The following is a 22,912-nucleotide window of genomic DNA, read 5'->3' on the forward strand; positions in this document are numbered from 1 at the left end:
CACTCTTTGGAAGAGCTTCTTGTAACAGTACAAGAGACCCACGTGGGTGGTGGGAGATACGGCTACAAAAAGAGCGTCCTCTCTGAAGGAGACTGACCACAGCAAAAACGCTGGGGACTGACTTCTTGAGTGAGCAGCTGGGTACCCCTGCCACCGCAGTAGCCAGTCAGGTTCATCGGAAGCCACCAGGCGCCCTCGGTACAGAACAAGCAAATGTACTGAAAGTGTTAGAAGTTGCACCAGCTACTCTGCCAGGTAACCTGCATTCCGTATTCTTCCATAACATAAGCATGCCGTCGGTATGGAAATACTTAGCATGTTAGTGTCAAAGAGAATGTAGATACATTCACAGAAATCAGTCCATTACATGGCGTTTTCCCAGTAAAAGGAACCATGTGTAACATTGATTTTTACCTTCAGTTTTGATAATAGGCTGAAGACTGCCTTCAATCACTTTAATTTTTGGTTCCACAACTTTGGTTATAATTTTAGTTGCTGAAAGTATAGAAAGTGGAACATAAATGATGTTTACATAAAAAAACAACCTGAACAAAATTGCCCTTTTTTTTGGTCTTTGCTGGGAACTGAGGTGTCTTATACAGTAACACGTTCAGGCAGCAGATACGGGAAACACTCATGGTGCATTATGTAGGAGTGTCTTCTCGTGTCCGGGTGGGGAGCTCTCTGAGGTCCAGTGACTCGGACTTGCTCCAGTGAAATAAAGGCTAAGTGAGGAATTCTATCTAGAAATCTAGCGTTTCAAACTGCACCTCTAAAGCTCTTTACCTTCCTGTGTACTTCTTGAAAATATTGGCTGCATAGCAACAGAAGACAAACAAACATGATTAATGTCATGCAATTCATAATATCTCAAATTGCATTGTCAAATTCTTTCTCAAGTAGAAAAAAATCAGAAGACAAAATGTTTTTCATGCACTTTATAACAGTAATCTAGAGAGGAAAATATGAAAAATAGTTCAGTATGCTGAATAATAAAAATAAATCTCAGCCAGCCAGATATGAGCTCTATGCAACAAATATGATTAATAATTTAAGCTACAGTTGGTCTTTAATTTGTAGCCTTAGCATCATCAACTTTTTCTAAAATTTAGAGGTATGTATTTTGAATGTATGTCACCCACCCCCCTAAGACAGCAGCCAACTCTGTGCTTGGCTTTCACAGGGAAACGGAGCCGTATAAGCAGAGCTGCTGGCTCCTTGTCACTTCCGAGTCCTTTACAGATGGCTCCAGTAGGGAGCAGGCTGCACCAAAGCTGCCTGTGCCACCACGACAGGTTGCACGGGTGTGTCAGAGGGCGTGTTAGCACAATGCGGGCTTCTGCCCCACACTCACCTCAGGTTTCCGAGATGTTCAGCTGTGTCAACATTTGAGTTAAGATGGGCTCTAGCTTGACATGTGACCGGGGTTCACTTATTTCAGATTTTCTATCTGAAAATCTCAAGTTACAGAGCTCTAAGGTACCTCCAACCTGCATGTCCACGGACTCATTTCCCAGGTGGTCTTACCCCAGACACACCTGTCCGTGAAGGTCAGAGGCAGAGCTCAAATCCACTGCTACTATCAGAATGGGTTCATTACTTGTATCTTCAGTGTTTACTTCAGGTTCAGGAATTCGAAGTTTAGGGTGTTTAGCTGGGTGTTAGTTTTGTTTCAATCCTGCTTTTCGGAAGACTGAAGTGGTTTTGACAGGTCACGGGCTGGGGATTCAATAGTGATTTCATTCCTCTTTACTGCAAATGTTACGTGTTTGACAATGCAGCTAAAGAGAATCCCCCCATAAAAAACAATTTAAATATATGATGTTTGGGGGACAAGAATAATATATAGCAAGGACATTAAAGAAATGTTATAGACCAGTCAATAAAGAAACATCAAAATGAAATCGTTGGTCTTGCTGGTCTCTACCTCTCTTTGAAGAACGCATCTAAATGCAGCATCCCCGTCCCGGGGCGGAATTAGAGAAACATTCGACGTCATCACGTGAACCTCGGATCTGTCTCCTGGGCCCTGAGTAGGGAGGGGACATTCGCTAGGCTGCCACAGTTCATCAAGTGTAATGCTGTCTGTGAGCGAGGACCCAGTTGCAGCCGAGGAAAGGAAGGAAGGACGGACAGATGCTGGCTCAGTGTAAGAAAACATTGCATGGCCATAGGTGGCAAGTGCTGAACTTACCCTGGAAAAGCAGGAAAAGCAAAGCAAAGCAGGGCAGCTGTAGCTACACCCTCGGTGGAGGAAGACGACACACTACATTTCTGGTGGACAGAGCCCATAAGGAAGCTTTGATTTCTTAGGGTTTTGCCCTAACAGTGCTGTGTGCGTCCACACTGAAATTCATCCAGGCTGAACCCTAACTACTCCAACCAAGTCTGTAAAACAAGGCGGAGCTGCTTGCTACTGGATTTGCACATATTGTTATTAACAATGGGAGTCAGCGGGAGCAGCACACATATGGTTTCGCTCCTCACAGCGTCTTTGCTCCGTTTCCATTTCTAGTGTGAATCTGAAGGAAGAGTTTCTCAGTCAAATGGCAGATGCTCATGATATAAAATGGAATAAATTTCGACCCAGGATAAATGGGGGAACTGAAGTCTTGCGTCAGCTACTATAACAGTTTGAGCGTCTCTCGGTAGGGTCAAAACAAATGCAAAGAATTTCTGCTTTGACAGCTACAAGAAAGAAAGAAACAAATACAAGGGAAGAGCATCACATTGAAAAGAAGTACAGGTTATGTCCGTGTGAATGAAACACCCTTTCGCCTTGTTTAGTGGGGTTTGGTTTTGATAATCTGGCGGAGTCAGGGATGAAAAAACCCTTCATATCTAGAGAGCTGCCATTTACCGCCCGGCCAGTTTTTCACTCCTTGGTTCAGTTTCGGATGGAGAGGGTTTTTTAAGCACCAGCTCATCCACCCTGGGGGTGTTTGGCCCACTGTGCCCTGCCCTGCCTTTGGGGATGAGGGCTGGAGGCTGGAGTGAGGAGAAATCTTTCGGGGATGTTATTTCCGTGCCCACACGTCTGAACTCTCAGACAGCTCGGGAGTGCCTCTCAGCCATCTCTTCCCTTTTCTGTCTGCCGGGCTGGTTTCTGCTTCTTTGCCAGGCCCGCTGTTCTACTTTACTGCCCGTCCTGTATCTTACCGCTCTTGCTTCAGGGTGAGGGCCGAGGTGGAGCTAGGACTGGCTCAGGCCAAGAGGTCTCGTTTTGACCTCAAGTCCTGTTTCAAGTGTGGTTGAAATTGCCATTGCTTGGAATTCTACGTACCAGATTATCAATGGTCTCCATGTGTAAATACAAAACATTGCTTTAAAAAAAATTTGCCTCTTACATGTGACAGATAAATATTCACTGTGTACTTACTGTAGACAGTCATGGGGATTTCTTTGAAGGTGCTACCACGAACGAACTGAAAATGAAAGCTTAGACTTAGAAACGGGAAATGTAGCAGTTCAGTAGCAACATCATGGCTTCACTTTAATTCTTACTAAAGTAAACAAAGCGAAGCTTTCGTTACACTGAGCAGAAGTGAAGTCGTCCTGTGAATCAGCTTCCGATTTCCCACTATGAGGGATGGTCTAAAAATTACAGTATTTATTCCTCCGAAAACTTATAGAATAGTTCATCCAAAGCTGAAGAGATTTATAAAGTAATATCTCACATGTTTTCTGGCCCTTTGACCCTATAAAAATAAAGAGACAAAATATCCCTCTGCCTTTACCTATTGTGATTCCTGACAACTTTTTACAAGTCAATATTTTGTCTTTTTCATATATTCAGTAGCAAAGACGATTGAGGATAGATAAATTGTATTTTTTTTATGTCCATGTCTTATCTGCCCCCCTGGACTGTAAACTTTTTTGATAAAGGAGCCATATCTGATTCAACTTCAAATTTCACATAACATTTAATACACTGTGTGGCCCCAAGTAGGTTTAGTAGATGTTTGTTGAATAAAGTCAGAAAGCATTTATGTCATCTCTTTGCAGGTGGTGCACAACCAGCAGAGAGCAGTCCCAGCCTAGTGTCTGCATATCATCAGTGTGCACGTTTCTAGTCTCGTACGTTCAACACATTACAAATAAATCCAGTAATGCTTCGTACCTTAATTTGGATGTATTTGATCAGTTTATTAAGTATATCCAGCAGCTGATCATTCCCAATAGGTGTGTCTGTGAAGAGGAATATCAAAAAAACCTTGGCAAGAATGTGTGAAAAAGGAAGCTAGGTTTCTATCAGAAAGACACTGAGTCTGCGAACATACTCAGGGGCCACCAACCTGCTGGGTAGAGAAGCTTGTCCACAACGTGGATGACGCCGTTTGTGGTCATGATGTCAGACTCCTTCGACTTCAGTTCATTCACCAGAAGTGTGTCATTCACCTGCCACGACAGGGGGCAAGGCCGGTGAGAAGCTGCACGGCAAAGGGGCATCGCGATGGGCGGACGAGGAGCGAGCACTGGCATGCATCCCCTCCCGGGCACTCACTCCTTTCAGGTAGATTTTGCTCCCTTGCGTGGTCTTGAGAATGTTCGTAACGCCAGGTTCGAACCCCTTTCCAATGAACACTCCGGGAGTCAGGTGGTAAAGGATAATGTTTTGAAGAGCATTTTTGTTGCCTAGGGGGGGAAAGTATTTATTTAATAACGCACCGTCCCTCTTTTTGACATGCGGACGCTTCGAAGACTGAAGAGAGAAAGATTTGTCTCGAACTCGTTCTCAGCACCATCATTTCTCATGTCCCTGTCCTCTCAAGTCGACATCAATAAATAACCTAAGTGAACACCTAGCTCAGCAGCGTGACAACAAGCAGTTAATTAAGAACATGAACGAGTGACCCTCCAGAGAGCCAGAGAGAAAACAAAGGAAACTGGGGCCAGATAAGAACATGAAGAAGGAGGCATTTCTGGGGCCTGGGAGGAAGACACGAGAGGCCGGGTTCACTCGTACTCACGGATCAGAACTTCCTTCTCTTCATTAGTCATCCCCTTGAAGGCGTCGTTGGTTGGGACAAATAAAGTCCAGTCCCCAGGCTGTGACAGAAGGTCTTTCAAGTCTGCAGCTTCCAGAAGGCTGAGGAAGATGCTGAAGGGAAAGGACACACCCTCATTTTGCTAGATTCAGACTCAGCTACGGTGTGCTCCCCCGTAATAGGTGGAATCGGAAATTATCCCCGTATTGCAGAGAGCATGAGAAAATTGTCCATTTTCATATGTTTCAAATGCCATTTATCTATTAAGAAAGTTTTATCATATGGAAATAATTTAAATGTTCATAATGCTTTTTTAAATTTCCTAAATTCTGTTTTTGTCCTCTAAACTTGATAAGGTCACACTGCATAGCAAATAAAAAGCATGTTATTTTCTCATTTACTATTCCACAAAATAGCCTTTGTTAGTATATATTATCATTTAAAAAACTTAATTATAAAAAACTTGTAAAGAGCAGTTCCGTTCATAAGATTGCTTTCTTCACTCATTGAATTATATGATGGTGTACCAGGAAGCAAAATAGCGTTGAGAACATATTTTAGTTTTAAAAACATGTTGCTAGACCTCTTATTCTAAATTCTCTTCTCAGCAGTCCCGAACACTAAAAGCTTTTTGGGACACTAACTGTGCCCACTCGCCGGGCGGGCGGGGGGACTCCTGGGCTCACCTAAAGCGCTTGTCTTGCTTTAACCTGTCATGTAGGGACTTCTCGGCGGGTTTGATGATCTCCCGGAATATGTGGATGGCGCCGTTCCTCCCTTGCTTGCTCCCTCTCACCATGCAGGAGTTTTCAACGCAGACAGCCTGGCCGAGGAAAGAAAGACAGAACTCTCCATTTCCTTGTTTGAAATTCCCTCTGTGGAAATAGTAGCGTAATTAAATGTCTAGATCGACCCTTCTAAGAGGAAGGCTGACCTCTGCAGCCAGAGGAAACGGCTTCTCTCCGATGTTTTTAAGATCTTGCACACCCTGATGTCATACTTCCTGTTCCACCAGGTTCTCTGTCACTTGTCAAGGTAACCCTATGTGTCAGGCAGGTAGTTTTGTGAGCGAGTAACCAAAGTTCCCAGAATTCCATTTTTACATTTTCTACCATTCCTCCTCACTTTCGACCATTTCCCCAACGCTCTTAGGGAAAGTCAACTCTCAGGACCTTCCTTAACCAGAAGTTTCCTGACTTCAGTTTCTCTTGTCTTCAGAAATATTTACTATATTTTCTTTACTGTAGGATCCCATCAATTAGAAATGAAATGATTTAGTTACAGTATTTTTAAACAGATAAAGGTATTTGTATAATTTAGAGCGGAACCCATTTTCTCTGCCCATTAAAATGTGAGCCTTGGAATCATGGAACCGGAGTGAGGAGCTTCTGCATCCCATTCAGTTGTAGGTGACACTGGACCTTCTGTGGGACGTTCTAGCCGGGGCTGCGCGGGACCCCTGGACCGAAGCCCAGCAGCACCACGAATCCCACTGTGATTGTGATAATCACTATTTCCTAAAATGCTTTCCTCACATAAAGTGCATTAGAACCGTTTTACACAGTTCAGAGATCTTTACATGATTGTAAAAGTTTATCCTGAAAGTCATTCGAAAGAGATTTAGTTGCTGAACTGAGATCTTGCAGTAAAAGACCATCCTACAAATTTGAGTCTCTATGAAATTTACCTTGTAAACTGTAACGAACTCTAGAAACCAACGTGCAAATGGCCAACAGACATAAGACAGATGTTCAACATCGCTACTCACCAGGCAAATGCCAGTCAAAACCCCAACGGGACACCGCCTCACACCAGTCCAGTGGCATCAAAGAACTCAAAAACTTAAGAATGGAGGTATCATACGGCCCAGCAACCCCTCTTCTGGGTCTCTACCCCCAAATTTCGAAAACATTTATTCACAAAGATACGTGCACCCCTGTGCTCACTGCAGCATTATTCACGGTGGCCGGGGCATGGAGACCACCGACGTGTCCTCATTAGACGGTTGGGTAGGGAAGAAGTGATACGTAGCTGCAACAGAATACTGCTCAGCCATAGAGAAGATGCAACACTGCCACTTGCGACAACACGGATGGGCCTTGAGAATATCACGCGACACGAAGTAAGTCAGACAGATACCGTTAAGAACCATAGGATTCCACTCATATGTGGGATATAAAACTGAAAGCAACAAATGAGCAAACAAGAAAAACAGACAAACAAAACTCGTAGACACAGACGGCCGTGTGGTGGTTACCAGAGGAAAGGGGGTGAGAGGGTAGTAACGGGGGAAGGGGGGCAAACATATGACGACAGAAGAAGACTCAACTTTGGGTGGGGGGCACACAGGGCAAGGTACAGATCATGCGTCGTAGAAGTGTACGCTTGCAACCCCTGTGATCTTATTCCCCAATGTCTCCCCACTAAATTTAGTTTAGAAAACAAATAAATCGCATACATACAGTAACCAAAAGGAAGGTCAACAAACAACAAGTGCTGGTGAAGGTGCAGAGAAAAGGGAGCCCTCGTGCACTGTTGGCGGGAGTGCAGATGGCTGCAGCCCCTGAGGAAACCAGTACGGAGCTCCCTCACGAAATTAAAAATGGGACTGCCATACGACCCAGTGATTCTACTTCTAGGCATTTACTCATCGATATGAAGACAACAAAGACACGAATTCGAAAAGATATACACATCCCTATGTTAATTGCAACATTAGTTATAACAGCCAAGATATTGAAGCAACCTGGGTGTCCATCAGTAGGTGAATCGGTAAAAAGAGATGTTGACTGTTTTTTGCAGTGGAATATTAGCCATAAAAAGGGATGATGAAATTTTATCATTTGTGACAACATGGATGGACCTAGAGGGTGTTGTGCTAAGTGACGTATGTCAGACAGAGAAAGACAAACACCACAGGATTTCACTTATATGTGGAATACAGAGCAAACAAAAACGACTCATAGAAATAAGGATAACACTGGTGGTTCCCAGAAGGGACGGGGTGGGAGGATGGGTGAAAACCGTGAAGGGGAATACGGTCAGTAACTCGGTGAGCAGTTTGCCCAGTGAGGGACGGTTCCTGCCCTTGGTGTGCGGACCACACGGTAAGGGGTAGAAACGTCAAACCACGGTGTTGCATGCCTGAAACTGATTTGTATACCACCGGTACCTACATTACAGATAAGAAGCAGCTTATTGTAGAGAAGTTTTGGTGATTTCTGGAACTGAAATGATTCATGCTTTATAACAAAGTTATATATAATGAAACAAATGCAGATTTTCTGAATTATTAACACATAGCAATTTTGTGTAATTTTCTGCCTTCACACATGTTACTCAGCTTCCTGATCTCATGATGCGTATTAATTATTAACACTTCATAAAAAAATTGTGGGAAACCTTTGTTGTAACAATATTCTTTGACAAGTGCCATTTGACATTTAGGCCAGTGGAGATATTTTACGTCCTACTAGTTCACTTACTGTTCGATACACGAAGACTCTGAGCTGTTTGCCTCCGAGGGTCTCAAGCTTCTGTCCGTTGTAAAGCTCGTTAAGGCCAACTTTCACTTTCAATATGTGATTCTGCAGAATTAATTTCAGAAGGCGCTGGTCCATGTGCAGAGTGTCATCTGTAAACACGTTTTTGAGAAGAAAAGATGATTTTATTTAGAAAGCATTCAAGTTTCTCCTGTAGGAGAAATTCATGAAAACGGTCAATTCTTATTATCGATATTATGGATCCTACACTCGTATCATATGTGAGTCAATTAAATGCTCAAGGCAATGGATTTTATGCACCCATCGAAGCTCCATGAGCCATCCCATCAAGAGACTACGACAGATGCTACATAGTCCACACCGCAGGCTTCATGTCCATGAGGGCCACGTATTTTCTGTGGTCATTGGTACGAGTTAAACCCTAATGCTGGCCAAGAACTTTTCTGAGAACTTGATGTCAATTAATCACATGAAAGACTACTGATGAGTCATTTGTAAATTTATCTTTATTACTGAAGAGAAAATCAAAGCACCCAACCTCTTAAAGGTGGGCAAATGTTAACACATATGGACATCATTATTACAAAGAGTAGGATATTTCTAGGGATTTGAATTTTGTATTAATAATTTCTATGTCACAGTTTGATATTTGGAAAATTGTAAAGCAGGCAATATTTATTTGTTTTTATGATTATTAAATTATGCCTCACAATTTAAATGTCTCTATAAAATCATTTTTCTGGAAACCGTAGCAGGTTACATTAAGCTAAACACTGTCCCTGAAGAGCAGCTACTAGGTAAAACAGGTGTAATAATAGTTACCGTCAAAATATGGAAGTGTATAATATTCTCTTGTTTTTATTGATTAATAAGTTAGCATCTTACTATCAAATTCTGAGATGCAAAATATACCTGTGCATTCCTAGTATTATGTGGGTATTGAATAAGAAAATTAAATATTTTTTTAAGATCCTATGTGTGCTGGTAATATGGTTTTATTCAGAGAGTAAATGAATATCCCTTGTCACAAACCTTTACACCATGTACATGAGGACCTGTTATAATAAAATGTTTTGAAAAGCAGGACCTTTTAATAGAGGTTACGTCACGCTAACACATTGTATGGAGAGCCAATACAAAAATGACTCAACACCTTGTAAAATATCTATTATTTCTTGTTGCAAACAATCACGGTGAAGCAAAATGGTGTGAGCACATTGGGGGCAGGAGAGCAGGAAGGGCCGGGAGCACCTACCGGAAAACGCGTTATTCACGGGGGCCAGCAGAGTGTACTCCCGGTCTGGCCGCAGAGAAGATGCCAGGCCCAACTGGGCCACGAGGTCTGTGAAGGTGGTTTGCTGATTCCCGGCCAGCTCGAGAACCTGTTTGGCTGTGAAATAAACGATCAGAATTCCCAAAAGGTGTCATGGTTATCATCATCATCGTGACCTTTGTCCATCAATTCTTGGCTGTTTTCTAGAAGCTCTTTGCTGCCCTGACCAACACAGTTTCCCTTTTGGGGGATTCATAAGCACACAGCGTTTCAGGAGGACAATGTCCTTCTGCCTGCTGATGTGCCGTTTTCGGTGATTCTCTACTGCTCACCTCTCCACCCGACTCTTGTGAGTCCCATAACTCTTTCAGTTATTCAGAGATGACTGTTTGGTTACATCTTCCCTCGTGTTGTTAAGAAACCTTTGGCCCTGTGGGAACCTTGTGAATATCAGGTATTAGAGCCCCTAGAAAACCACTGTCCCCCACACGGGGTGTCCCACGGGTTACCCATGGAGCGCCCAGCTCACTCCCTGTTTATTCTGCGTTCGTGCCCCACGCGCCGATCCTCACACTGCATGCCCATCTCTTGTGGCCCTACTCTGGAGGCGCCCTAGTTGATAAACAAGAGGAAGCCGAAGAGTACGACACCCTCACTCACCCGCGTCGGGAATGAGGACCTGATCGATCAAATGGATGACGCCGTTGTTGGTCACGATGTCTTTTTTGTTCACCATTTTGATTCCGTTCACTGTTATGCTGTCGCCGTTGCACCCGATCTCAATGGTGTCCCCTTCCAGGGTCTCAAAGACCGCTCCTCCCGTGATGGCCTCCGAGCACTGGAGAGTGTTTAAGATGTGGTACTTCATGAGAGCTGGGGGACAGAGCAAAACGAGAACGTGTCCCTGTCAAGGGCAATGGCCCTGGACCTTCAAAACCGTGTCACTGCGACAACAAGTATTCCTTAAAAACATAATACACACATCTTATCTCAGGATCCACCAAAGGCTTTTGCTTTTTTTTTTTTTTTTTTAACAACCAAAGGTTTTTAAAATCTGTGCAAGTTCTTGGAATGTTTTCTCATCATTTATGCAATAGAAAAAGCTCAGCCCAGTAGATCAGTTGCATGAAATGATTTGTGTAATACTGAAAAAAAGAATGTGTTAGATCAAGTTCCCACTGTTATAAAAAGTAATTTCTGATGCGAAGGCCAAATCAAACAAAAAAAATTATTCCATGCAGGAAGCCTGTAAAGCTGCCTGTTCCAGAACTCCCCAGCGGCGCCCCACGTTCGCACTCCTCACAGAAGAGCTGCACCTGATTTGTAGAGGGTTGTCAGGGGCTGAAAGCAGACAAATCACTCCCTAAAGACAACGTCTAGGACGCAGCCAGAGAGAGAGGATTCCTTCAGGAAATCTGTGCCTCAGCTCTATTGCATCCGCACCTTCCAAACGTCTCCTCTCGAATCGGTTAACTGTGCTTTGGAACAGGCTGAGTAAGCGAAATACACAGTCACAACGTACAGTCTAATAGAAAGCAGGGAGGCTGGGAAGAAGCCCCATGTCGTATCTCAGTAACGGCCCAAGAGAACTGTGCAATCTTCCCAGCTCAATTACATCTCTTAGTGTAAATTTAGAATTCAGAGCATTTCATAATATGTACACAATATTAAAATCTGGCCATCTAATATTTCTTTTCATACTTGTTAATCCTTTTTAATGTGGCTATTTATGTCATTGAAAGCAGTACAAACATGTAATCTCTTGAATATTATGATTTTAATTACTTGAATATTTAAATTATTTAATGACTCTGCACATTCTTTCCAGGACTTTGTGTTTTAACATTTTTATGGTCCGACTCGAAACAGCCCTTGTTTTTGCTAATGAAAACCAATAATATGGGCATGATTTTCCTCTTGAAATTCAGGGAAGCTTCTCACATGGGAAACCGTTCTCGTACCTTCGGAAGCCACCTTGTCCCCCATGATCCTCTCCAGGACCCCTCGTGGAAGTCTCTCAAAAGCCTCATTGGTGGGAGCAAAGAGGGTGAAGTGACCCTCTCGTCCGAGGGCTTCCAGGATGTCAGACGTGATGGCGGCCGCCTGGAACACAGATGCGCTTTCAGAGGTGGGGGCGTCACAGACCCCCGCGCAGAGGACAGCGCACCTCGCCTGGGCTGAGGTGGACCAGCCGCCTCTGTAGAGCGCTAGGGCAGTTTGCTCTGGTTAGACCTTTCAGGCACTACTCTTTGGCCGCCCAACCAGGTCGTTTCCAACCACCCTCCATCTATGTCTGTAAAAAGGACAATTCTGCCATCATCCCTGTGGGCAGCAGCATCCTGCCGTACACATGACAACCAAGATGGGCACATTCCGCACTCACTAAATACACATGACAGCCACAGAACTAGCCCTCCTGTCTGTGTCATCTACATAAATACTGTTTCATGGGAGGGATTTCTTCTCTGTAAAATGAAAGTCTTTCTATCCCCTTTCTGCCAGATTTGCTCCACAGTGTTCTATTGTTTCCACATCGGGACAGAGGAGAAGAAGGACGCGTGATGACCCGTCGCTCCTCACACTCACCCTGAATGACGAGAGCTCGTCCTCGGCCTCGATGAAGTCTTGAATGGAGGTGCCGATCTGGGTGAGCACGCGGTCGATGACGTGCACCACGCCGTTTGTCGCGATCTGGTTCCCGTGGATGACGCGCGCACAGTTCACAGTGACGACCTAGGAGTGTTTGGGAAATCAAAGGGCAGGGGTCAGAGCTAGCCGTCGGCCGCGGAGACCCCGAGCCCGCTCCCCACTTTTAATTTGTGCCGGTGCAGTGGCCCCGAAGGCGGGGGCGTTCCGAATGCGAACGCTGGGAATGGGGACCCACGCAGTGCTACGTGGGGAGAGGAACGAGAAGACAGAGCCAGTGGGGGACGTAAGTACAGTTACACTGAACATGGAAAACGTAAGACAAAAGCGTTTTCTCATTTGAATTATTGCTCGTATTCTTTTCTTTCTCTTATAAAGATATAATCAACTTTCTAATGAAAAGCAACAACTTGCATAAAAAGTCTCAATAGCCCTAAAATAAGTTCTGAGAGAGGAAAACTATCACTGCACCAATCTAATGAATCCTGTTCTAATACCGTCCTGAGTGCTGTCTCATCAGTGGTCCTTTCTGTGCATGGACATTGGGCTGGTGGAGGAGCCCCACGAACTTGTAAGATTCACACAAGGATTCTTATTAAACACACAAGAATCTGCGTCAGTATAGTAGCCAGAGGCTGAAGAAAGGAATTCGCATTCCCTCATTACTCTTTGATAAATTCTCTGATAAATTCCTAATGATTATTTTTCTCTGGTTATTGTTTTTTCAAACACATCGCTACTAAATGTCCTGCTTAGAGCACCTGTGTCTACTGCCAACGCCATGGATTCCTCACAATCACTCTTCAGTAGGGATCAATCGCTGAATCAATAACGCACCTGCCCTGTGATATAAATAGTACGGACAAACTAAGGGCAACGCTGCTCGGACACGCACCGCTGCTGACGGAACTCACCCCGTTAGGGTAATGATTAATGAAGAGCCCCAAATTGTTGTACATGGAAGGGACAATCAGGCCGTTTTTCAAGTCCTTGGTCAGCATCCTCTTATTGACCATGTGGCTGTGTAGAGCGTTCAGTAACTCAACATTCACGTTGCTCTCCAAACCCCTGCGGATGTCCTAGGAAAAATCAAAGCGACGGAAGTTCATTTCGCTGTGGCTCCTTCTGAACGGTCTGACAGTCACACCGTCTCTCCGCTCCTCCCTTTCTCACCCCATCGTCTAGCCGGGCAAACGAAACCGGCAATGACTTGTTCTGTATCATTTCAATTGATTAAGGGATTTTCTCAGTGCAGGTCCTCAGTTAGGGGTCCTGAAGCTGGTAGCGTGCGTGGGCATTTTTAGAGACAAAACAAGATTTTAAATACATATATCGATGAGTTGCCAATCTTGATACAATGTAAAGGCTTAAGGGGATATACAGTTATCGGATATTTAAGTTATAGTGAGTAGTAGGAAAAAAAGCATTCATTTGTTTACAATATATGAATTTAAACAAGGATTTTGTGTCTATTCAAAAGCAAATTTAAGAATTCAAACACCCTGTGCCTTTTTCCTTAGCCAGTGGCAAAGGGTACACAGAGCTACGGGAAGCGCAACGACAAGTAAGGGGAAGTTTCTGCCTGAAGATCCCGGTCACACACTGCATGTGAACATAGACGCAGCAAGGTCAAGGACAGGAGGAGGAAACGATGAGGTCAGGGGTCAAAGGAGGAAGGCCAGCATTTGGAGGTTTGCGGACAGGCCCCTGAGGGGCGTGGGGTCGGGAGAGGTGGGGCAATGGTCCAGGGCCAGCGGCTGAGCAGGATGAGCAGGAGGAGAGCAAGGTGTCCCACAGGGTTAGCACACACTTTTGTGCTTCTCAGATAAGCGTGAGAGAGACGTTCAGAAAACTATGGGCGACAACAATGTGTACGGCTTTAAAGCCTGAGTAACGTGTGAATCGAACAGGCCGTGGGAAGCCACTGAGGATGGTGTGGCCTGGGGTTATAATAATTAGACCGGGCTTCAGGGAGGTTAATGGGGTGGCAATGCATGGCAGAAACGAGGGTAGGAAGAGTCGGAAACACAGGCTGTGGGTGACTCACTGTAGTTTGTAAGAAATGGAGAGAGAGCAGGTGGGGATGACGCATAATCTTCAAGTCTGAACACTGACATTCCTACTGCCAATAACGGGGGGAAGCCAGCAGGAAAAACAATTGTTAATGGGGAAACAGTGGCGTGTGTTCCAGATACCGTTTTGTTTAAAGACACAAAGACGTATCCAAGGAGCAGCATGAAGATAGATACTGGAAATACTCCCCTGGGGGTCCGAGGGCAGCAAGTGCAGGAAACACAGGTTTCGGGGCTACTGCTGACGGCATCAGCGGTCTAAGAGCCAAGTGGACTCCTGGTCAGACTTCCCTAAGGCCCACCCTCCAGCAAAGCAGGCGAGGAGTAGGCAGGGAAAGGCGGGTGGAGGTGAGGGCAGAGATAACCAGGAGCGAGAGCTCTGTGCGCGGGCGATTGGCGGCCCTGTGGATGCAACCCCGCACTGTCTGCCAGCGTCTGCCTACGTCTTACCAGGTTTTACCAGACTCCGGTGGCAACCATCAGCTCACCCTCGTATCAACTAGAAAGGAGAAATAGAGTCCCATACCAGCTTTCCAGATTTGGAAACCTACTCATAATTTGGTATGTTCTAAATCAGATTATTCACCACATATCTGAAAATCAAATGCATTGTTTATAATACTTCATTTAAATATTCATACATGTGCTTATAAACTGTCGATCTCTGAACAGCCAATATTTCCTCATGTACTTAAAATAATAATAATTAAGTATATTTATATAATATAACACGATAAATTTCAAGTGTCACCAGGCTTCTTAACCTACCTTCCTACTAGACGTGTCGATTAAAATTACATGCACTTTTTCAGAGCCAAGAAGGAAAGAGGAAAGGGGTAAAATCGAATAAAAGTAAGTGCTCATTCAGTCCATTCTTGGTTTGCCTTTTCTTTTCTAGGCCATGGAGGCGCTGGGGAGTAATTTCATTTATGGATAAATTAAAATGATGTACTCCTTACCCTCCGTAACTCACCCTTTTCTGTATCTTCGTGTATGTACCACACAAATATACAAGACTTCTACCAACGTCCAAGTTAACCAAGCAATGAAAATAAAGTAACAATACCAGCTACAGTAATCGTATTAATAAGAATGATGAATTACAGGGTCCAAGTTGTCCCAGGCGTCGTTACTTGGTGCAAAGTAGGTGAAGGACCCTTTCCCTTCGATCTCCTCCCTCAGCTTGGAGACGTCGGAGTAGCGCTGCGTGGTGGTGGCCCCCACGATGCCCAGCGTGCCGTAAACATGGTCGATGGGCATCACTGAAAGAGCAGAGGAAGGAGGGCGGGCTTAGGGCTTTATTTCAGCAATTGTATTTCACAGTCATGTAAACTTCACACAAACTTCCACAATACACGGAACTGATCATTCTAGCGACAAAACTCTATGACTCAGCAATTGTACGTGAGAGTTGCCTGTTGAGTTTCAAATAATGAAATACTATTGAAAATTACATACCTTTGTGTGTGCGCCTGTGAGGAAAATGAATTTTAAATTATCGTCCTGGTTTAACATCGAGCCTGTTCAGGTGTCTGCCCTTCAGCCCCAATAATAGCTCAGCTATAATTATCAGTAAATATTTCTGATTATTTCATGGCAAAGGTAACATTTTCAGTCATGTTGCCTTAAAGTTCCTAGATAGTATATAATGTTTTAGGTATAGGAATGTAAGTTTTATAGATTTGGCTCCCGAAAAACATATGTAGATCTGCTTCTTTTAATCATCGTTTTAGGAAGAAAATAAGTCAAAGTATCTAGCATGTCTGGAATAGTTCTCTTGAGCTTCCAGAAGAAGGATTAATGTGTGAATGTCCACCTTAAGGCTGGTGCAGCCAACTTGTTTCCATAACTCTATCGTATTCGAAAATAAGCCTGGTTTGTACAATGGCACTGGACAAGTGATTATCACTTTTGTGACTCCAGTGAGACTAGGTGGCATCATTGATATACTAAATTATAAAATCAGGAATTAAAAAGATCCCAAGAGGATGGGAAGTGAGTCAACACTCACGGGTTTTGTGTAGGGCAGCAGGGTCCCGCGCACGCCCCGTGCTTACGTGGGAAACACAAACCTCGGAGAAAGACCTGTCTTGAGATCGTTCGTGTAAAGAAGGCCTGTGATCAATTTTAACTGATTGCATATTCAGTTATGAGCTACGGATATGACATGATCGCTAACTATAGTAACAGAAGTCCAGAGCCCCCCGAGTGAGGTCCTTGTCTGAGAATCCTCTCAGCTGCGTGGACCCACGTGACTTAGGAACCCATGTCTGGGATCGCAGCCAGACAAAGATGACTGGACTGGAGGCTTCTCTGGGCTGGGGTCCACGCCGGCAAGAGAGCCAAAGGCTACGCAACCCCAGAGGAAGTGGGGTGGGCTTCCCCCTTCCCCAGACAAGAGGAGCTTCGGTGGGAGGAGAGTGTGGCCACAGGAGAGTGTGACGCTTGGGGCTGACAGTCAGAAGAGCTGCCACTTCAGAGAGGAAAGGGGATGAGCGATATTTTTTCTGGAGTTGGCAGGGTTTTAGGGAACCAGCCTTCAATAGGAAGGCCGTTATAAAACCAGAGCTGTCTGATTAGAAAAGGCGGACCCGTTCAAAGGGAGGGATGTGGTGGAGGGCATTTCTGTTCTTGAAGGAAAGTTGAATTAATTTAGTTTAAGCGTCTGTTGCCTTGTCCAGAATTCAGTGCATGCAAAGCATGTTTTGTTACTTTATCGCCACGATAAATTCGTGATTAACATAAATGTGAAGATGTGGGGGTACAGCTAAGCCTTATCATGATGCTAGCCACACACACACACAGCTGACTTCCCCACAAGCTTCCTCAGCCCCTTCTCCTCACACACGGCAGGTTCCCCATCTCACTCGGTGACTGCGTCTTTACCTGCTGGGCAGCCTCGCATTCCCTCCATTTTCATGTACCCAGGGCAGCACTCATACAGCACGGTCCTGCAGGTTGGGAGAGAATCATGTTAAAACGGAGACTTGACGTGGGGTGACGAGCACGCAAGGCAGTGTGCAGAGGATGTGCTGCAGAATTCTATTTACCACCCCCCAAGTTTCTAAGGCACTTGTTCACCCAGAAGACAGCCATTTCTGTCAGCTGGTACAATGAGTCCTACGGGTGTCCCTGGAAATTTGAGCACCTACCAGTGGACGGAAAGCAGGCATTCGTCCCGTCAGAGTTGCTGAACTCTTTGGTTATTTGAAACTAAGTAGCGGCTAGCATCTGCATTTATTCCAGAGCCCAGATGTAAATGTGTTTGTGAAAAAAATGAAGCTACTTGGGGGGAAATATGCTAATATAACTCAACAAAGGAGGCATTGTTATATTTCTGGTAACAAGCCAGGCTTCAAAACAAAAACAAATTTTAATGGAAAGCAAGAAAGAATCTTGGCATATGCTTGGGACAGGCCTTGGCATCTTTAATGTATCAATATGGTTAATATAAGATTACATCACACATCTTAACTTCCAGGGAGAGTATAACAAAGATTTCCCCTAAATATTCCAGAGAACAGGTCCTTTCTTATGTAGTGAATGTGCCTCCCAAAGGTGCCTCACAGTAACCAAGAACAGAAGGAAGAAAGACACTTGAATCCAGAGCCTGGGAGGTCCCAGCTGGGGCCTGTCGTGCACCCTGGCCAAGTTCATTGCCACTGCTGACTTGTAACTGTGACTGTAAACATGTGAATGCCCCACAAGTCTCCTGACGTCTGTAAACTGATGGGAGAGACGTCCAGGGCAAAAAGTAGCACCAGCTGCAACTCCACGAAGCCAATGAGTGGGAATGGCTAGCGCCATTCTGCGGGGCCCTGCACTGGCTCACCGCGGGGGTCTTGCATACGTGACTCTTCTTTGGAAGTAAAAGTAATCCTACGTATCTTAAATAGGCATCTGCTCGCCACTCCTTTCCCCATCTGCACATATCCACTTGTTTAAAAGAGTTAAAATACAAGGACAACTGATACTGTGTGCTATTTAGCAATTTCACGTTCATCCATTCAATTTCCCTTCAGAAACTCTGTAAGGATAAAACCCACATTTCACCGGGAAAAGAAACGGAGACTCCAAGAGGTGAGATGACTCCATACTTACTATTTGTGTTAGTATTTTAAATTTAAGGATAGGTGTCTGGTAACCCTCGGGCCCTCCCGCCGTGTTTAGAGTAACCGATGTTTAACAATGACTTGCTAAGCAGGTCTCCCCTGCCCCACGCCCCGGACCTGGCCTCTCCTCTCTGGAGGTCTGCACTGTGGGCGGCACCCAAGTTAATGGGAAGGAAGGGGTCATTGCCACCGTGCTCTTGACCGGGGGGCGGGGACATCTCCAAAGTGACTGCCTCTATGACTCCGCACCGTCATCTCAAAAGGAAGAATTGGGACCATGTGAGCAGTTCTGGACCCTTTTATGCCCAGGGTTCTATGTTTTCTGCTAATACTTATTAATAGAGTCAACCAGTAAGCATGTCTATCGAGTAATAAAACATAGTTTCCAATTTTAAGTTAATCAGTGAAATCTATGACTAAGTTAAAGAGTAATTGTCTTTTTGACATTTGAAATAGTAAATATTGGGGTGGACTTTGTGGACCCCTGGGAGTCTGGTGGTTTGGAACAGAATGGCTGAATTAAATAGAGATGAAGTTCAAATCCTTTGCAACTGGAAATCTGGTGAAAACTCCAGTGTCAGTTGGAAAACCATAGATAACTTCCAAATGACTGTAGGGAAACATTGATTTGTGCCTCAGAACCCCGATATTTCAGATCATTTTGTTCTTCGGGCATAAAGAGCGAGTAGAAATGACATAGTCCGCCCTGGCTGGTGTGGCTCTGTGGAGTGAGCGCCAGCCTGCAAACCGGAAGGTCGCTGGTTCGATTCCCAGTCAAGGCATAGGCCTGGGTTGTGGGCCAGGTCCCTGGTTGGGGTGCATGACAGGCAACCAACTGATGTTTCTCGCCCTCTCTTTCTCCTTCCCTTCCCTTCTATCTAAAAATAAATAAATAAAATATTTTTAAAAAAGAAATGACATAGTCTTCACTGATTTCTATACCATGTCACAAAAGAAATGACATGGTCCTCACTGATTTCTATACCATGTCACGTGATGTGCCTGTGACGTACTGCCTTTGGAACTCCTGACCTGGGTTCAGGAATGAGAGTTCCCAGCACACGGAGAAATGCAGGCTGAATTGCATCATCCCTGTGTGTGACCCATTCTTTAAAAAAAAATCCCTCACAATTTGGGGGAGTATTTTCAAGAAAAATGCAGCATGTGCCCCAGGGATGGCACCTGGAGAAGAAGGTGAGACTCACGTTTTCTTCCCGCAGATGGCCCCCTGGTACCAGTTCCTGCAGGTGCTGAAGTATTTCTTTTTGGTGCCTAAAATCTGCTGAAGGGCGCACACGTTGGGGCTTGAACGACAGAAGAGAAGAAAGAGTTATTTTCGGACGGCAACTGGTTCTATGTAATATTCACAGGTGAGACGGATAAAGAAACGTAAGTTAATGTGTGGGTCTGATTTTCGAAGATGTGGGTCTAGCCTTGCACCAGCCCGATTTCTGGTCCAGTCCCACGGAGTCACCGAGAAAACGAGAGGGGAGAAGGGACAGGCCCTGGGAGCAAGCTGCCAGTGTTCCGAAAGTCCGTCTAGCAGGGTTGTAAAGGCAGCCTCCAGTTCAACGTAACTTCAGTTCCGTGTGTCTTCGTACTTCTAACCATAAGGAACCCATCCACCTTTGTAAACTAAAGGTGGGCTCATTTTGGGGTGGGGAGGCTTCAGGGCCCCCCGGAACCATGAGAGGTCAGAGAGCAGAAGGGACCCGTTGAACGATGGCCCACACGATATGTCTGTAGAGTTGCAGACACTGTCATACCTGTCATTTTCTAGCGAGCCGTCACACAAGTGAGCGAAGGTAACATTCAATAACGTGGCCGCACAGAGGAAAATTTAGTTTTTGAATGGAACTAATAGATCAGAACATCCTCCGCCAGAATTTTAGGTGTTTTTTCCTCTTAACGGGACAGAAGTCTTACTTGCCCTGTAAGGCAAGGAGCTTTGGAGTGTGACGAAAAAGCCTTCTAAGACACAGGAGGAAGTGCCAAGATCCCTTTCAAAAAGCAATGTGGTTAAGACACTAAATTAGGGCATAACTTCTAAAATGCTAAACTGTAGTTTGATTTTTCCTAAGAACTATGAACTGTTTTTCATTTTTTACTGGATCTAAAATTTAAAAGCTTCTTAAATATTTAAAACAAGTCAGAGAACTACATTACCAGTTACTTAATTTTTATACAGAACTGAAGTAACAATTTCCCTAACGTCATGTGAGACATCGCAACATTTTACCTAAAGAGAGCCTCTGACCACAGAGGCTTTGCTTTGAAAGACCTCCTCCCAGCTGTTTTTGGAAGAAAATAAAAACACAAGTCAACTGTACCATAAAGAAACGCCCTGTTAAACGTTAGATTAAAACAATATAATGTTTCCTAGAAAGCAATTATACACAAGTTATTCTGCGAGGAATTCTTAAAGTTCAAAACACATATAAGAATCTCAGAATACTCGGGGCTTCCTTTTTCCTATTACTTTGTCATAAGGAGAAACAACATAAGTGCACTTGTCCGTACCACAAGCGAGGGGGAGAAAAGAAAGCTTTTTAACCCCCCACTTACCCATGATCCCGGGCCCTGATGCGGCTGTGAGCCAAGATCTTGTCATAATGGCCGTTGGCGTCTGCAGGGTTAACCAGCAGCAGCAGCAGCAGAGCCAGCGTGGGTAGGAAGGGAGTCATGTTCAGCCTCTGCCTCGCAGCGCCTCCCCGAAGAGGACTGGCAGCGGGCTTTGGAGAGCTCCGCGTTTATATACATGCCGCCGCGTGGGAGGGAGCATCTGAGCAGAGAAGTCGCCAGCTGAACCCTGCTGGGTTGGGGCTGCTGAGCCCATGGAGCTCTTTCTGACTCGTTAGGAAGAAGATACGTACATCGAGATTATTTCTACTTCTCTTTACTGCTAATACCTAGCTCATTGTATGTTCCTATTTCAATGTTATTCGGTAGTAAAATTTAGAGGGGCCTTTCGGTGAAACACACTTTCCTTGGGGCTGGAAGGTATAGTCTGCAACTCCCCTCTTTCGGGGTACATGTCCCTGTGCTGGATGGCATCACTGTTTGATCTCATCACCTCTTGTCACACTCAGCCCACATCAGAAGTGAAAAGTTACGATTGTTTCACCAGGAAACAAAGGAAGATATAAATCTGACAAAGGAGCAAAGGCTGTTAATTAAAAACAGCTGTTGAATGGGTTCAACACTTCCTTGCAATCGATCTTACGGAGGAGATCCCTTCTGCTTCAGTTCCTTCTTTGCATATCAAGGAGTATCCGAGGAGCAGTCGGAGTTAACATAATCCACTCTGGCAAGTTCCCCTAACTCTTGAAACAAAGCAGAAAAGGAAAACGTGTGGGCTTTACTGTTTATTCATGGCATACCTCCGCTGACGCTGACGCTGGGAATCTGGAGGCAGCACACCCTCTGACAACCCCTGGACGGAAGTACCCCCATGGGAAAATGGGGTTATTGGCATGACTGGAACAGGATATTTAAATACCCATCAGGAAGCGGGGCATTGCCAGAATTACTCTTCCGACTTTATCAGGAGTAGCTACAGGCTCTTAGTCTTTCCCTCTGCGATTCCGCGCGGAGGGGTGTGCGTTCTCGCGATGTATGCACGATAGATAGGCCAAATCTTCAGAACATTTTGGGTAAAAGAAATCTGAATTTCAGAAGTCAACCATGAGCTAAAATGATAACCACAGTGAGTCTCCTTGAATAAACAAGTCACTCACTATCCTAAAGTCGAAGTGTATGCAATTCAAATATTTCTTCTGGCAAAGGGCTTCCACCGTAAAGGCACGCCTGTTTTGCCTCCCCACTGGTGATATCAAGAAGTTATACACCAGATCTCCATGCTGCCCAGCGGAAGGGCTGCCGGGGAGGCTGGACTGGACCAGGGAGAATTCCACCTATCAGGAGAGTCACACTGAGCTTGTTACAGGTAATGCATAATTCTTCAACTTGCTGCTCGTTTGTTAAGGAAGTATGCAATGAAACCATACATTCTGAGATGTGGTTCAGCTGGTTCTTTTCAGTTTGCAAAGTCTGGTCACCAGGCATAGAAAATAAAACAGTAATTCAAACAGAGAGGTGAAGCCCTGGCCAGTGGCTCGGGTGGTTGGAGTGACAACAAAGGTCGTGGGTTCAACTCCTGGTCAGGGCCCGGACCTAGGCTGCAGTTTCGACTCCTGATTGGGACGTATATGGGAGGCAATAGATGGATGGATATTTCTCTCTCACGTCGCTCTTTCTTCCTTTTCCTCTCTCTCCAAAACAAATCAATATGTCCTAGGGTGGGGATTAAAAAAAAATA

General features: G+C 44.8%; 1 protein-coding gene across 8 annotated transcripts in view; it reads right to left on the reverse strand.

Moving 5' to 3' along the window:
• POSTN (periostin) overlaps positions 1–21,311 on the reverse strand; it is a 31,588-nt gene extending 10,277 nt beyond the window's left edge. For 4 of the 8 annotated variants that reach the window (XM_071220154.1, XM_045200869.3, XM_024566804.4 and 1 more), the window contains exons 1-17: positions 21,160–21,311; positions 19,800–19,898; positions 17,369–17,433; positions 15,587–15,744; positions 13,325–13,489; positions 12,351–12,497; positions 11,726–11,867; positions 10,425–10,637; positions 9,747–9,881; positions 8,474–8,622; positions 5,675–5,811; positions 4,971–5,101; positions 4,505–4,635; positions 4,296–4,398; positions 4,121–4,188; positions 3,380–3,425; positions 415–495 (exon numbers count right to left, since the gene is read on the reverse strand). In XM_071220154.1, the coding sequence (XP_071076255.1) occupies positions 415–495; positions 3,380–3,425; positions 4,121–4,188; positions 4,296–4,398; positions 4,505–4,635; positions 4,971–5,101; positions 5,675–5,811; positions 8,474–8,622; positions 9,747–9,881; positions 10,425–10,637; positions 11,726–11,867; positions 12,351–12,497; positions 13,325–13,489; positions 15,587–15,744; positions 17,369–17,433; positions 19,800–19,898; positions 21,160–21,278 (2,089 nt within the window). In that variant the 5' untranslated portion in view covers positions 21,279–21,311. The remainder of the gene's footprint in view (positions 1–414; positions 496–3,379; positions 3,426–4,120; positions 4,189–4,295; positions 4,399–4,504; positions 4,636–4,970; positions 5,102–5,674; positions 5,812–8,473; positions 8,623–9,746; positions 9,882–10,424; positions 10,638–11,725; positions 11,868–12,350; positions 12,498–13,324; positions 13,490–15,586; positions 15,745–17,368; positions 17,434–19,799; positions 19,899–21,159) is intronic. The other 4 variants (XM_024566838.4, XM_024566829.4, XM_024566819.4 and 1 more) reach the window with 1 other exon arrangement.
• Positions 21,312–22,912: the final 1,601 nt, after the last annotated feature.

Source organism: Desmodus rotundus, chromosome 13, assembly GCF_022682495.2.
Source record: "Desmodus rotundus isolate HL8 chromosome 13, HLdesRot8A.1, whole genome shotgun sequence".
In the NCBI taxonomy this organism is placed as follows: Eukaryota; Metazoa; Chordata; class Mammalia; order Chiroptera; family Phyllostomidae; genus Desmodus; species Desmodus rotundus.